The sequence below is a fragment of the Cyprinus carpio genome, chromosome A8, assembly GCF_018340385.1.
Source record: "Cyprinus carpio isolate SPL01 chromosome A8, ASM1834038v1, whole genome shotgun sequence".
Lineage (NCBI taxonomy): Eukaryota > Metazoa > Chordata > Actinopteri > Cypriniformes > Cyprinidae > Cyprinus > Cyprinus carpio.
This window is the reverse complement of record NC_056579.1, coordinates 6,803,246-6,820,090: the sequence shown is the minus strand read 5'-3', so window position 1 is coordinate 6,820,090 and position 16,845 is coordinate 6,803,246. Positions and strand designations below refer to the sequence as shown.

The window sequence follows — 16,845 nt, the reverse complement described above, 5'->3', positions numbered from 1 at the left end:
GCATAATAACGCAAAATTAATTTTGTAAGTTAATATTAAATATAAAATAACAATTTTTTTAATTACATGTAAAAAAAAAATTATTACAACTTTTTTCATTCAATATTTTGTTTCTTTTGATGACTGTTAATTTCTTCACAAATTACTGCAATTTTTCTAAGTTTAGAAAAAAAATTCATTTGAGAAAAAAATATATTACATATTACAAAATAAGCATATTTAGTCAAAATGAATTTAATTATATTTTTGTGGGTTATAACATCATGTGGGGCCAGTTAAACTGAAATTCTAACCCATTCATAGAAATGGAACAAATTCTTCAGCTGAATTTTGCACAGCCCTGGAAGATATAGTGTGTGTTGGTACCTGGAGACACGAAAGGTTCTGAGAACATGGTGTGTGAAGTAATGTCTGTTGGTAGGTTGAACACTTCTCTCTTTGTGACTGAATGACTGTTGTACTGTGACATGGAGCCTGAGGAGGACGAGAAAAGAAAAAGATTAAAAAAAAAAAAGTTCCAAGAAAAAGTATACTGTATCATCAGTAGTTTTCCTCAAAAAACCCCCCAAAAACAATATTCAACAGGAAATAATACAGGGCGAGACTTGATTTCATTGTTCACAATCTGTTTGCATGATAAAAAGTAGGCTATGATATTATTGAAACACTAAACATTTAACAGTGATATATATATATATCTATCTCATAATAAGGCCTAAAGCATTAATACTGTCATATCCTCGCATACCTCCATCTTGGGATTCGATGGTGATGATGCCCTCTCGCTCCGGTCCAAAGCCCTGTGTGGTCTGGGCTTGAACTTTGAATTTGTACGGCATGTTTTCTTTCAGGTCAGACACAGTCAAAGAAGTTGCAGCATTGCCATTCACCTGGAAGGAGCGAAGATCTCCTGCAAGGACACCAAACACAGAGTTTTAACAGGGAACCTAAAGGCCAGGACAAACCAAACCGAAGAACGGCCGTCAGCAAGCATCTGTTGGGATAGTTTTTTTGGTGTGTACCACGTCGGCTCTTGTTGTTTGCATGATTCAACATGCTGAATCAATCATACGTGATCTTTACCCAGTGTTTGGGATGGTGGAGATGGTGCGCGAGATGATGATCAGGCTTTCAGACCTGAGGGAGCGATGTCTCTGTAAGCGAATATTTTCATAACACGAGCGCTTAAAATAAAGTTCTCAACAACTGATATTCAAAATGGTAAGCAAGTGCTGCTTTGTTTACGTTTCGTATATCTTTGTATATCTCGTATATCCTTCTTCCGGTTTCTTATTTTGAATGATGAATATATACTATTGATAGCTGCTGATATAGACAGTTAATTCCTCTCATGCAAGTGCAGAACGCATGTGTTAGTTAGAAGTCAGCTGTAGTCTGAGCGTTGTGTTCAAGCGCATGGTCCAGATGCTGCCGATGCAAGGCGACAACACCATCGGATTTGTCGCCGCTAGTTCTTTGAAATCGGCTTGGTGTGGTCCGGACTTAACGAACAAGTCTGACCTCCACCATGCAGCTGTTCACAATTAACCACACAGCCCATCACCCACCCAATCTGTAATGGAAAATAAAGAGGTTGTTATCTGACCTCCACCATGCAGCTGTTCACAGGTAACCACATAGCCCAGGATGTCCCCATTGGGTTTGCGGGGTTTCTCCCAGCTCAGCTGTAGTGTGTCTGGACTCAAAGCTGTGAAGATCAAAGGTCCTGGAGCACTGGGAGTGCTGAGTGTGAATGGAGATCCTGAAAGACAACACACACACACATAAATATATATACATGTTTTAGTAAATGGTACATACACACAGTAATGTTTTAATATTAGTACTTCAGAATAGTGCCATTGTTATTGCTGGTATTAGCTACTATGCCCCCTATAGGTACCATAAAAATAAGAATTAAACTAAGAAGGCGCTCTCACCTGGCATTGGGCTCAGTGGACTCTTGGGGTCGACAGCAGACTCAATGGTGATTACTCCCTCTCTCTCAGGACCCCAGCCCTCTCGACTCTGGGCCTTCACTTTGAAGATGTAGGAATGGTTGGGCAGAAGATCCTGAACCACCACAGAGTTCTGAGCGGGATTGTTCACCTCGATACGCTTTACCTCACCTATGAGAAGAACACAATACAAGACAATGAAAAAATAAACAGACATCAAATAGATGTATGGAGTATATAGAAGTAAACTGATGAATTATAGTATGTAACAATTTTTTATATGTATATACTGTTTATACAGTATACTGACAAATTGATGCATATTGATAAATAAATACAGTACTATATGATAATTGAATAAATTATAAAAAAATTAGAATGAAGTGTATGACAATTAAAAATACTATTGTAGTAATATATACATATGAATATATAAAATATAGTATATCTCTGAATATACCGTCATATATTTAGAATGAATAAGTATGATAACTACGATTGAGAAGAGATGGATCACCTCCACTGAGAAGCTGGTAAAGGATGCAGTACCCCAGTACATCGGTCTCACAGTGGGGCTCCTGCCAGCTCACTTTCAGGGCCGTGGGCCCCAGGGCAGAGAACACCAGTCTGCTGGGAGTCTCAGGAACACCCGGGTTGAACCGAGAGTCTGAGGGCACGAGCAGTGCAGACGGTAAAATGTCAATCCACAGTACAGACATATTTAATTTTGTAGCCACAATTTTATTGGTTCAGCATTGGGGAAACAGCAGGGAATAGGCTGAAATATGTCAGTTTGTAAGTAAAAGAAGCGATGCTTCCAACTTAACTACATTTTCCAGTAGTATGACAGTAGCTCAGCTGCTTTTAAAATAGTTTAAACAGATACATTTCCAGTAACAATATAATTCTCTCAACTGTTTAGCGTATTTTTTTTTTTATGTCATCGTATTTTGTTCTCACGAAGTGAACTAATAAAATAATTAAATGTGCTCTCCTAAAATGCAAGATTTCTGAGAAATCAATTTTCATAAATCTGTTCATTCAGTAAATGAACCGGTTTAAAAAAAAAAAAGATTCATTGATTCATTTGGTCCCCTGCACTGCATTTTGTCTTTTTTAAATATATATTTTAAATAAATGATGGTGTTCTATTACTTGCATTTATTGTAAATGAATATTTATTGCATCTGTTTAATGTAATTATGATTAATAAATAAGTTCAATGTTGTCTGATATGTTTTGTGCCTAAATAAATATTGTTCTTACTGTAAAAATAAATGACAATATTTTACACCTACTAAAAGATTTGGATCTTGTTTAACTACTTTACATTATGAAATGCTTGTTTCTTAGGAAGTTACAGTTTCAAAGTACCCTCTCCTGATGCACTGCTGGTTGTTTCCAGGTTCACTCACCCTGAAGAACACTATCCAGGTTCTGCAGTGTATCGTTGATATCTTCAGACTGAGTACGAGCTCTGGAGCTCAAGCTGTAGCTGGTAGTTGTACTCTGGCTGAAGCTAGAGACCCCTGAGAGACAGCCAAGCCACGGCAGGGTGGGATACAGCAGGGTGTGGCGGGAAAGGGTTGGCAGGCAGCCGAGAAAACAGAGAGAGAGAAAAAAGTGTAGAGAGCAGACAAATGGCATAAGGGGGAGAAAAAGAAGAGCAGGATTGAAGGGAGAGTCAGCTAAGGATTCTTGCCAAAAGCTGCACCTTGCGAGGCATTATAATCAAATTTGATTGGCTTTATGCACAGAGATCTATCAAGCTCAATTTACCCAAGCTGTCCAAAAATCCACCAGATAGGTTTCCCATGATGATAGAATCTCTCACTCCATCATCGTCTGTGTAATGTCTGTTCTCAGAACGTTTCCTCAGAATCACTTCTTCTTTGAGAAGTCCGCCATCCCTAAGATCATATCTGTGTGTTGTTGAACCTCCTGATTGTGACAAAAAACAACGATTGGTTAATGAGCTATGGAGACCATTGATTCAACAATTTTGTTTTTAAAGCATATGTACCAAATCAAAGAATGATTTATAAACCCTCAAAGGAAAATTCTGTCATCATTTACTCACCCTCATGTAAATGAATATGACTTACGTTCATGGAACACAAAAACAGATGTTCTGAATAATGTGCATGCTGCTCTTTTCCAAAATAAAGGTAGACCAGAAAGAAAATCCAAATTGAAAGGTAAATAAGTGCTATTAAACTATCATAAAAGTGGTCCAAATGGCAATATTATCCAAGTCTTCTGAAGCCATACATTTGCTTTGCGTGAACAACACTTTAGCTTTTTTACTTAAGAATATCGTTAAATCTGTAAGATTTTTTACAAATATTTTTTAAAGACGTCTCTGATGACCAGGCGTCATTTATTTGGTAATACAGTAAAAACAGTAATATTGTGAAATTTTGTTACATTTAAAATAATTGTTTTCTTTTTAAATATATTTTAAAATCTAATTTCCTCCTGTGATGGCAAGTCATTACTCCAGTCTTCAGTGTCATGATCCTTCAGAAATAATTCTAATATGCTGGTGCATTTTGCATTACTATCGAAATGAAAACAGGTTTTGATCAATTGAATGCATCCTTGCTGAACAAAAGTATTAATTTCTTTTGAAAAAACAAAACAAAACAAGAAGACTTGGTATATAGCACACAATACATAGTGCACATAGACTACTTTCATGATAGTTTTATGACGTATTTGGAGCTTGACAGCCATTGATCATTCTAGGTACATAATATAGTAAGGCATTATGTGTTCTGTTCTGCAGAAGAAACAAAATAATACAGGTTTGGAACGAAATGAGGATGACTAAATCATGAGAAAATTGTCATTTTTAAGTCAGCTATTTTTTTCCTCTGATACCTATGCCAGAAATGTAAGTTGTGGTGCTGCTGTTATTGGTCACACCGAGACGGGGTGTGGAATGGTCAAACGTGGATGAGGAGGAACTGATGTTGCGGGAAAGGGAACCGCTTCCTCCTAGGAACAGGAAATTCTGGTCCCACTTTCCATTTACAAACTGATCTGTAAGAACATATGAGAGAGAAGACGATAGCATGAATTAGCACAGCAACATTAGCACAATAGAATTCACAGTTGAAGTCAGCGCTCCAGAATAGGGCTTTGAACTGTGGCCCAGAAAGAATCACCTCAACAGACCCAAACTGAAGAAAGCCTCTTAATACAGATGAAGAAACACTATTTTTGTGGTAGCAATGGAATTAGCAGTCTAATTAAAGACGCCAGTTAGCACTCTGATACTCTTGATGCCAATTAGCACTCAAGTGACTTTGCTTGCACAGCTTTGGGTTGACGTTGGGTGTAGATGGCATGCTGTCTGCCAGGGACAGGTCTTCACCTTGTGGCAGGGTCTGTGCATGACTATCGCTGGCATCTGTGGCCGGGCTCAGGCGGCAGGGGATGATGTCAGCAGGCAGTTTCCAGGACACCTTACGGAGATCCAGGTCCGAACCGACTAGCTGGACATGCTTCCAGCGTGAGCCTTCCGTAATCATGTGGGGAAGCAAGCAAGGGACAGAGAATGTGTGTGCTGTCCATGCTCAACTTAATTCACAGGAAAATGAGAATTCTGTCATTAACTACTAACCCCGATGTCACTGCAAACCCGTATGACCTTCTTGATTACAAAAGCAGATGGTAGGTAAAACGTTGAGGCTGTGTTTTTTCATGTAATAAAAGTGAATGGGGCTACAAAGCTTAAAAACATCATTAAACTAGCATAAAAGTACAGTACTTCATATGATTTTGTGTGTGTGTGTGTGTGTGTGTGTGTAATGTAATTTCAAGAGTATTTGGTAAATGTATATTTTATAAGTCTTCGGAAGCCATGTTCAGCAAATATCAACTTGTATTTTGGTCTGTTTCTCACACTCTAAACTATCATATGGCTTCAATAGACTTGGAAAATAGTGCTCAAGCAAAATGGACCATAATCATGGTAGTTTTATGATGTTTTTTGGAGCATCCGTCCATTCACTGAGAAAGATCTGCATCTCCTTCTGTGCTCCATGGAAGTAAGAAAGTCATACAGTATACAACAACCTGAGGGAGTAAATGATGACAGAATTTTCATATTTGGGTGATCTGTTCCTTTAATAACTTGAGTTAGACAAAGAAGGAAAGAAGAAAAGGTGGGAAGCTGATATCTTCTGAGCCCATCCATGATGCTACCGACATTTAGCAAGGCCAAGTCACCAGCTTGATCATTGTTGCCAAATATGAGCCGAAGAAGCCCAAACTTTACAGCTGCAACATATCCTGAACGCTAAACAAACAATGAGTTCAACTTCCATAAAGAGCCCAGTCACCCAGTTTAACAAAGCACTAAGGAAAGAAAAAGACATTGTCCCATGGCAAAGGCAAGTGATTGCGGGGTCATCAATGGATGCACAGGGGACAAGAAAGAGCCTTTCGATTTCAACAGGAGCTGCATACGAATGATGTAAGGACATCATCCTGTTACACTGCAGATGAAGGCAGACCATGACCATGTCTGACTGCTATTGACCAGTAGTTTCTACAGGTCAACGTAGCACAAAAAAGCTTTCGAATGCTTGAAACAATACCACCTACATGTTCAGGCATGCAAATACAGTCAAGCATTGACATTTTGAAAAACTTAAGTCTTGTTTTAATTCCCTACTATCCCTGATGAAAAGACCACAATTGTCAGGATGCTAGTGTCCCTTTTACCAAGAACTGCTTGGCCAACCAGTTTACCCATTCTGGTTGAAATTTATCCTGGTCTTTTCAGCAATATGCAGCAAACACACTACTGGTCAAGCTTGGGGCCGGCAAGATTTTTAGGGTTTTTTTTATGAATAAAGTCTCTTATGCTTAACAAGGCTACATTTATTTGACCAAAAATACAGTGATGGTACTGTTCCAAAGATAAAAAATAATAACCAAAACTACAGTCTTCAGTGTAACATGAATTTTGATATACTTAAATTTAATTTATTCCTGTAATCCAAAGATGAATTTTCAGCACCATTACTCCAGTCTTCAGTGTAACATGATCCTTCAGACTTCATTCTAAGATACTGATTCAGTCTTATTAATATCAGTGTTGAAAACAGTTGTGCTGCTTAATATTTTTGTAAAAACTGACACTTTTTTTCAGGATTGTTGGATCAAAAGGATGTTCAGAAGAACAGCATTAATTTGAAAATTGAAATATTTTGTAATATTATAGAAGTCTGTCGCTTTTGACCAATTTAATGGAACCTTGCTTAATTCAAATATGAATTTCTTTCTTACTGACCCCAAACTTTTGAAAGGTGGTGTACATTGATTCTAATGTGTTGCAACAGTGCACCACATCACAAAAGACACCCACCATCAGTCGGATCTGTGACGCTAGGCCTCTGGCTACCCGTTGGGGATCGTAGTACTTCATTACTGTACATCAGATAGCTGTCATATTCATCTCCAGCTTCTGCATCCACAATGGGAATGTCAGGAATGATGGGAACTATAGGAGTGATATAAACCAGAACAAACAACAAAATCAATTCACAGTCTGTACAATGGTTTATTAAACAATCGCTCAGTCCAAACTTGAGTTTGATTCCACCCAATTTTTGTGAGACGCTTACTTGACATGGGTCTGGTAGGTTGTGTAGCCAGGTTGATTGTGGCATCTTTGTATGGGCCCCAGCCAACCTTATTGCGAGCACGCACTTTGTAACAGTAGGTCTGAGAAGGCTGCAGGTTCTCGATGAGCAGCATGCGCTTTTTGGGGTTGTCAATCATTACCTTCTTAGAAGGTCCTATAGGCTCTGAACAGAGAAAGAAATATGTGCAGTCAGATGAGCACTAATTGTTACAATACTGACAAACAGATGCTATAAAAAGTATTTTAAGATTCCTACTCTTTTTCTCGTCGATGGGTGTGTAGATAACCTCATATGAAGTAATGACACCATTCGTCTCTGCTGGCTCCGCCCAGCTGACCTGAGTGACAGTGGGACTGATGACATTGAAAGCCAGGCGACCAGGTTCACCAGGTACTAGAGGCGTAAAATAATGCAGATGGCCATGTTTGTGAGACAGAAACTTCAAAAAGCATCAGTGGGTATGCCAGGAAAAGCCAAGTATAAAAAGTATGACATTCTTGATGCTTCTTAAAAAGACCATAACATTTTAAAAAGTCCAGAGAATGACTTACCATCCTCTAGAGTCTGGCATTGAATGATCTCGGTGTAATTGCCCTCTCCGAGTGCATTGTAGCCACATACACGCATCTCATAGTCACAGTATGGGTAGAGATTAGTCAGCTCGGCTTGAGGAGTCTTCACATCCTGCACCTGAGCATCAGCCTCAGGATCTCCATAAATCCAGTACTTCACCTGGAAACAGCAAATCACAGCTCAAAGGACAAGTTTAACAGCATTTTCAACAGCCTTTTTAGCTAAGCTAGTGTTTATGGAAATATTAATTTCATTAAAATTCTGCAACTAAAATTTACAAGCAGAAATGGACTGGGACCAAGCATGAGATCTAGGCCAGCGGTTTTCAAACCCAGTCCTCGCTCACCACCCCCCCCCCCCAACCTGATTCAGCTTGTTAGAAGAAAGCTAAGTGAATGAACTGTGTTCTGACTGACATGATCCCTACACAGTGTTCACTGTTCCCTACACACTGAGCAGGGGAAATCCGTTGAAGTTTACTTCACTTCGGAACATTAATTCATGGATTTGCGCTGCGCTGCTGCTGCAGCATCTTCACACACAGACAAAACTTACTAGAGAAGTGTGACATAATATACCTCTGTAGATAAAGACAATTTAAATTCTCGTCTTGCACACTTTAACGCCCTTTGAATGGAATATACTTCACTTCGCTTCGCTTCGAATTGGAATCATGGTGAATATCTGGAGATGGCCACTTCGCAGGGCACTTATAGTCAAATAGAACAAATGTCTGAAGTGATAAGAGAAACATATAAAATATGCAGAGCAGGGGGGCGCGAGGACTGGAGTTGAAAACCGCTGATCTAGGCTAATATGTCACAACCCACAGTCAATAATCTCCTCCTAGCCTGTATGTTTCCTACTAGCCTGTATTTTATTTTATTTTTTTTTAAGAATTGAAAAATTACAATTCAGCAAGGACACATTAAACTGATCAAAAGTGACAGTAAAGACAAAACACAAAAATATGTTTTTGAGATTGATGGATCATGTAAAACTGAAGGCTGCTGAAAATCCAGTTTTGCAATCACAGGAATATATTACATTTTAAAATGTTTTAAACCAGAAAACAGTTGTAATAATATTTCACAATATTACAGTTTGTACATATATATACTGCATATGAATCAATGTTTTATATATTGTATTCAATGTGTCTAAAATAGCAAAATTAAAAACAGCACAATTAAACTCAATTACACTATAAATCTATAAATAAAGTCATTCTGTGACTTACATAGCTGAAATTCTCTCCTGTCACATTCCTGGCTTTTGCAACTACAAATTTAAGTACCATCTCATATTGGTTAAGGCTGTGTAAATATTGAAGCTTTTACACATTTTAAAATCTCTATCTAACCAGTAACAAGATTAGTGGTCAGAGACAGATGTTTTGAATAATCGCTTTGGCTGGACTGGAAGTCTTCGTTTATGAGTATTTTTTTTTAAGTTTATTTACAAAACTTTACAGAGGAAAAAAACAAAACAAAAAAAAAACAGACTATACACACTAAATAATACAAAAACGGGTGCAATTTTGTAACATGTTATATCAGATATCATGTTACGTGACCTACCTTGTAACCACTGGCATTTGCACTGGGGTTCCAGTTCAGGCGGATGTTTTTAGGGCCGGAAGCAACAGCTTTGATGTTGGTTGGGGCGTAGAGGCGTCCTCCAGGAGATGTGGGTGACTGATTCACATGTTCTATTTTCCGGGAACCCAGTTTCCCATCCCCTGAAATGACAAATGCAAATATTAAGTAACACTCAACATCTGCTGATTACTGGAGGGTTCAGGGTTTTCTCATGAAACATGAACTAAGTAAAAACAAACATGGACCACAATCTAAACGCCGTTTTCTCACCTCTACCATCAATGACTTTCACCAGCGTGGTTTTCCTCTCTCCAATGATTGCATTGTTGCTTGGGTCGAATAGTTCCAGTTGGAAGGTCTCAGGTATAACGGGAGATGGATACAAATGAGGATCAATGACGACGTTCTTTTCCGACTCACCAGGAACAAATTTGAGAGGACTGGAGAGGTCGAAGCGTGAGGCTTTGTTTGTGCGCCAGTACACAGTGTTCGAACCCTCCTGGTTTCGAGTGCGTACCACAGGGATGGAGTAGAGCAGGTCAGTTGTATTGTAAGTCTGAGTACTCTTCTTAAACATCAAAACACTGGGTTCTGTGAGGAGGACATATAAGACAATTCAAATTTAGGTTGAAGAATTACAACAAATTATACCTTTAAATCTGTCAGTCTGATATATACCTGGTTTATCTGTGATGGTGATAGTGGTGCGTGGGTAGCGGCCCAGTTTAGCACCTTGTCGTGGGTTGCTCAGATCCATCACAAACTGTTTGACTTGTTTGTCCTCTAGCAGTCCATCTCCCTCCCCAAGCTCCAAGAGTTTCACTGGGACTGTCTTCTGTGTTTCCCCTGGACCATAACTCAAGTCTCCATCAACTGAGATATAGTCCTATGAAGAGAAGGGAAAAATTAACGCACAATCAAACAAATGAGAATGACTTTATGACTTTTTTCTGACAAAGACATATCCATATCCCTTATTTAGAAATTGTTGTGGTCTCATTTTATTAGAAAAAAAAAAATCAATTTAATCAAATGTAAATACAGAAATACAGAACTTGAGGTGAAACCAAAGTTGTCCAGTTAGTGTATTTTACCTTCTTGTCTTTGGCAGTGAGGTCACGGGTGCAATATGTGACCTGTGTCCGTCCGTCCTCTATGATCTCACGACTGATCGGGATGTTTGCCACACCATCCTGACGACTGTAGGTGTATGACGGCTGCAGGAAGGTAAAGATGCTTCTAGCTATGTGAGAATAAATAAACACAAAGATTTTGCCACTTAATATCTACAAAAAAAATATTTTATTATAATATTAAAAATGCTTGTTTTATAGGGGTCATATGATGTGATTTTCAAGTTTTCCTTTCTCTTTGGAGTGTTACAAGCTCTTGCTGCATAAAGAAGATCTGTAAATTTGCAAAGACTAAAGTTTCAAATCCAAAGAGATATTCTTCATAAAAGTTAACAGTTAACCACACCCCCCTAAAACAGCTCGTTCTAACACCCCCCCAACATCTCTACGTCACTAAAAAAGAAAAAACCCATAACCCCACTCAAACATCAGCTCAAATAAAAAAGACACATGCAGTCATTCTCAAAGGCGTTTCAACTTTGTGTGTTTCGATGTGAAAGCGAAGCTACTTTGTTTCAAGTTTGTATTTCAACGACTGTTTGGCCAGAAGAGGACAGTTAGAAATCAACCCAAATGTTCAGAACAGTTCAACCCAAATATTCAGATGTGTGCTGCACATTTTATGGAGGAAGAGGGCTCTGAGCTCAGAATTTAGCCTGAACCCAAAGACCTCCCCAATATCCCAAGCTGGGATAGGAATTGTTAGGAGTGAGGAGTTGGGAAGGAGAAGGGATGCCAGAAAACAGTTGTGGGACAAAGGTAAGTTGGCTGTATATATACTTACTATCGTGCTCATTGAGATGATTATCTGAACGTGCTCTACCTGTGCTAAATTGGTTGATTGTCTGAACATGCTCCTCCTGAACTTTGTTAATAAAACATCATTAGAACTTCTTACCATGTTCCTTAATCACAGTGATGTTGACATGATCTTTGCCGATCTTCGCAAGTCCAACTGGAACATCGACGGCTTGAACAAGCAGCTCCTTCTTTTCATCATCCTCATCTTTCATAAAGAGGGGAACTCGGACATCCACTGACTCCACGCCCTCCTGAAACTCCACAGCACCTGCCGCTTCTAGACAAGCACAAGGACACATAAACATTAAATTCACATAACAAACCCAAAGTGTTACAACAGACTGCAAACTAATGCAGCAGGTATTTTGGAGTGAGCATGTTGTTAAAGGTCTGTGGGTTGTCCAGGGTGGCCGTACCTCTGTCAGTAGCTACGGTGTAGTAGCCTGGAACCACTTTCAGGTCCCGGAAGTTTCCAGCCTGAACCTGTTTATCTGTCAGTTTCACTATATCTGGGTAACTGGCACGAGGGGCAGATAAAACCGTGTCTACAATCGTGTTGTTCTGTCTGTGGATGCAAATGAGAATTGTTATTGTTTTCAGATTTGTAGTCACTGTACAAATTAGTAAATCTACTGTAACAAAGAAATATCCAGTTCATATTTTAATTATGATTTAAAACAACCACATTTTAATATCATTTAAAATGTAATTTATTCCTGTGATGGCGAAGATGCATTTTCAGCAGCCATTACTCCAGTCTTCAGTATCACATGATACTTCAGAAATCACTTTAAAGGGGTGGTTGACTGTTTTTTTTTCTTCTTTATTTACCTTTATTCTACACAGCTCCTTCCCTTCTCTGATAAATGCTCCAATGAGTTCCTGGTTTTATGAAGCCCTTCCCTCAGAAATACATGATGGGATCAGATTGGTCAGCTGGCCCAGTGTGTTGTGATTCGCTAATCCGCCAGTGTGCGTCTAAACATCAGGCCCCTCAGCTTAGCGGCATGTGCTCTGGTTGTATTGTAAACAATGGCGTCGTCAATATTGCTTATCAATTTGAGCCCAAATGAGATGCAAAGGATATTATTGAAGCAGATCGCGCAGAACCTGTGCAAGCACACGGCTATTAATGCTATTTTTTTTTTTGTTTGTTGTTGTCTCATACATTTTAGATATGCTGTTATTTGTAAATGCTACTGCTTATGTTAGCTTTTAATATACGGTTTTATCCTGATTAAAGCTTTAATACAGCATGGCAACCGCATGCGCTATTTGCCTATACACATAAAGTGTATAATTGGAACAGTTCATTGTTGGAGCTGAGCTGGACAACTTATAATCCAAAAGAAATATATGAAGACCAGGTCCACACAAAAAAAAATATTAACAAACCCCGCTTTAGAACATTGATTTTGAAACTTGTGAATCAGTAAGAATCGTTAGAAGACAGAATCATGATTCATATATGAATATATATTTTTTTCATGCACGCACCCCTAGTTTTGATGGCATGGCAACAACTCTTCCTCTTCTCTAAAGCAGTGTAATATTGCCCCCTTTGTTGCATGTTCCCAGGGGTTGCGTTTATGTAAATTTCTGGGTTTGTGACATCACACACCCATGAAGTAGCTTGCTGTAGTCCCAATGAGCCGTTTTTGTAGGCATTAAACTGAGATAATTTTAAAAAGATGATATCTTTGTTTGCATTGAACTTTCAGTGTCATAACTTTGCAGATATTGTTTATGCTCAAACAGCAACATTACACACTAACAAACATTAAAAAAGTGAAATAGCAATCAACCACCCCTTTAATATTCTAACATTGAAAAGTTTTGTAAGATTTACCCTCATCAATAAACTCAGACTTAATGCGACATACAGTATTTTGTCAATGCTAGCATAGCTGTAGCTACAGTACCTCTTTCCAGAATTTCTTTGTGTCCTGAGGGAAAAGAATAACAGTACATTCAGACACATGTCAAAATCTGAGCCTCATCCAACTTTAGAAAAAGCTGCCCACAAGGCACAGCCACACCAATTTTAATGAGTCATTGAGAGCTACTTCTCACCTGAACAGAGTCTTTTGCACTCTCTGTGCGCCAGGGATCTGCAGGAACACGGCATTGAGCTGTTTATGAAAACAAACAGACATTAACAGTCAGGCATGACGGTTCATGTGCAAGAAATTGTTTCTTTTTTTATTTTATTTAAATTTTTATTCATTTGTGGGAACTTACGTTGTCCTCTACTTCTTGCCTGAGCTTATCTGTGTCCCGAGACTCTTTGGATAGAGTTTCTGAATATTGCCGGTTCAAACGAAGAGAGATGGGGTACTGGACTTTAAAGAAAAATACAGAGGGATGAAAGAATATAAATATAAGCTAAACAAGCATGGCAATGCCTGTGTGGTAAAAAAAAAAAAAAAATGTTACCAAACATTTTTAAAAGGATAGTTCACCCAAAAATTCTCATTCTGCAATCATTTACTTCACTCATGTCATTCCAAACCTGTATGACTTTCTTTTACCTGTGAAGCACAATATATATATATATATATATATATATATATATTTATTGAACATTTTGCCCATACAATGAAAGTCAGTGGGGTCCATTGTTGTTTTGACCCCATTAACTTTCATTGTAGAGAGACATTTTTCAAATAAATTTTTTTTATGTGTTCCACAATAGAAAGAAAGTCACACAGGTTTGGAATGACAAGAATTTAGATTTTGGGGTGAACTATTACTTTAAAGGGGTGCTATTATGGTTTTTCACTTTTTCAACTTTAGTTAGTTTGTAATGTTGCTGTTTGAGCATAAAAAGATCTGAAAATTTACAAAGCTCAAAGTCCACTTCAAAAGGAGATATTTTATTTAACAGAAATCTTTTCAAAAACTACAATGAACGACTCGTTTGGACTACAAGGCATATTTTCCGGGAATTGTGACATCACAAATATCAACGAATGGGACGAGACCTGGTTGAGCTACACTAGAGAAGGCAACAAGAGTTTTCACTATGTTGGAGACACGCTAGCTTTCCCAAGGCAGACGAACTTAGATTGGTTACAATCATCCGGGTTTAAATCGTGCTCAAATTGATTTGATTTTGATGCAATATTTACACTGAAGCTGGCAGGGGGCTATGGTAAGGGGCATGACATTTCCCGACCAGGTGCCAAGTGGAGCCAATCAGAACACACACTGGCCCAGCTAACCAATCACAGCACATTTCATATTCCAGAAGGCGCGCCTTCATTTGATACAGGAACTATTCGAGCCGTTCATGCCAGACTGGGAAGAGAGGTCTTGAAATAATGTAAAATATGTGAAAAATAATGTGTTTTTCGAACAACCTTGTATGAGAGCCTGTTCTAGTACACCCCCAAAACAAAATCAAGACTTTGTAAAAGAGCATAATAGGACCCCTTTAATATTGGACCCTGGTCACACTAGATGACTAAGTAACTAGCTGAATGTCAGTCTAGACTCACTGGTCTCTTTGGGGTTGGGTTTGATTTGGTTCTGTGGGTGGTTTGGTCCTCGGTGCACATTGTCCGTCACTTTCCAGCGCACAATATCTGTGCTCTTCGGTGGGCCGGTGCGCACCATTGGGGTGTCCAAATGATCAGTGGTCGACAAAGACTGACGTAGCATATAGTGGTCTTCTTTGAATCCCACCATACGACCTGGCAATCACAAACACATTAAAAACAATACAGTAAATCTATTCCCACTGATCTCTGTATAATGTAACTGAGGTGTAACAGAGAAAAATGATTACCTCTGCAGCATGGGAGAAAAGCAAGACATGCCTGTTGGGGACAGACAGCAAATGTTAATCAGTTGGGATATAACATTACTACACCACATCCTAATCAGTTGATGTTTAAAGTAGGGATGCAACGATACCATTTTTTCAGAACCAATCCGATCCTATACGGAAAATTCTGAGTATAGACAACATAATTTTAATTCCGATACCAGCGCAGTTTTTTGTTTAAAATCACTGTCGAATTTATATACTTCTCTGTATTGACCTGATCATCACTCTTTTGTGTGTTAAACACAGTCTACTACATATAGACAACTTCATTTTAATGGAAAATTACAAATGAAAATATATATTCATTATCTATGACAAAAATACTATTATAAACTCGGTTAGTGGATAATTCACGGGTGTACAATAATTTTATAAAATCCAGTGAAACATTTTTATTTTCAAATAAAAGTGAATGTCTAAACCTAGTAAAATGTTACACATTGCTCTTTGTATTGTTGTAAAATACATTCATGAAAAAACAAGTAAATACATTTATATAAAAATATATACTATAAAATTAAAAGACATTTCTTTTAAATGTATAGCACAGTAATGAAGGCAGCAACATATGATAAATAGGACAGAACAAGAAAGACTATTAATAATCTTTCATTGCACAGAAAAGTATTATAATACTAAAGGCTCCAATACAGAGCGGCACAGAGCACTTATGCACATCCCGTGCACAGAATGATGTGCTTGAAACACCACGGAATCACAGTGTGCAGGCTGCACAGCCCTCCGAGTCCGCATAGAAAAGTTAGTACAAAGGGAAGAGATATTGATACGTAGTGTATTAAATCCATGCGTTAGTTTATTGAACCTTTTCTTTTAACAGTTTTAAACCTCAGTTACTGTGCGCTCTTGAAGAGAGTTTCACTGTTTTGACTGTAGTAACCGAACGCAACACCCAGTTGAATGCTGAATGGAAGATGACAGACAGCCGCAGCCGAAAGAAGAGTTTATGTGAACTTGAATTTAATGACTTAAATAATAATCTGTACCTCAGATTGAACTATGGAACAGCTTCAGAACACTTAAAATATAGTGCACGAAAACCTTTTGGTGCTTTATAATTTTTTTGTGCCCTTCGTGGGGCTAGTATACGCACAATATCGGATTTGGATCGGTCTCATCTGACCGATACCCGATCCGGCAGAAAATACCAGTATCGGAGCCGATACCGATCCTGAATATCAGATCGATGCATCCCTAGTCTTAAGCAGCAAGTAACTTGTGGTTTCAAAGAAAGTGAAAAATGCTGTCCAACGCATTAGAATCAAAGCC

The 16,845-nt window shown here is 38.4% G+C and overlaps 1 protein-coding gene across 7 annotated transcripts in view; it reads right to left on the bottom strand.

Annotated features, from left to right (window-relative positions):
- LOC109059019 (integrin beta-4-like) overlaps positions 1–16,845 on the bottom strand; it is a 31,525-nt gene that overhangs the window by 1,578 nt on the left and 13,102 nt on the right. For 3 of the 7 annotated variants that reach the window (XM_042761831.1, XM_042761832.1, XM_042761830.1), the window contains exons 18-41: positions 15,517–15,547; positions 15,227–15,421; positions 13,968–14,068; positions 13,800–13,858; positions 13,649–13,672; positions 12,143–12,291; positions 11,824–12,003; positions 10,887–11,035; positions 10,471–10,678; positions 10,063–10,383; positions 9,772–9,932; positions 8,170–8,350; positions 7,874–8,011; positions 7,598–7,780; positions 7,339–7,473; positions 5,338–5,481; positions 4,842–5,003; positions 3,738–3,899; positions 3,374–3,487; positions 2,476–2,625; positions 1,941–2,129; positions 1,607–1,762; positions 749–910; positions 367–474 (exon numbers count right to left, since the gene is read on the bottom strand). In XM_042761831.1, coding sequence (XP_042617765.1) covers positions 367–474; positions 749–910; positions 1,607–1,762; positions 1,941–2,129; positions 2,476–2,625; positions 3,374–3,487; positions 3,738–3,899; positions 4,842–5,003; positions 5,338–5,481; positions 7,339–7,473; positions 7,598–7,780; positions 7,874–8,011; positions 8,170–8,350; positions 9,772–9,932; positions 10,063–10,383; positions 10,471–10,678; positions 10,887–11,035; positions 11,824–12,003; positions 12,143–12,291; positions 13,649–13,672; positions 13,800–13,858; positions 13,968–14,068; positions 15,227–15,421; positions 15,517–15,547 — 3,562 coding nt within the window. The remainder of the gene's footprint in view (positions 1–366; positions 475–748; positions 911–1,606; positions 1,763–1,940; positions 2,130–2,475; positions 2,626–3,373; positions 3,488–3,737; positions 3,900–4,841; positions 5,004–5,337; positions 5,482–7,338; positions 7,474–7,597; positions 7,781–7,873; positions 8,012–8,169; positions 8,351–9,771; positions 9,933–10,062; positions 10,384–10,470; positions 10,679–10,886; positions 11,036–11,823; positions 12,004–12,142; positions 12,292–13,648; positions 13,673–13,799; positions 13,859–13,967; positions 14,069–15,226; positions 15,422–15,516; positions 15,548–16,845) is intronic. The other 4 variants (XM_042761836.1, XM_042761834.1, XM_042761833.1 and 1 more) reach the window with 3 other exon arrangements.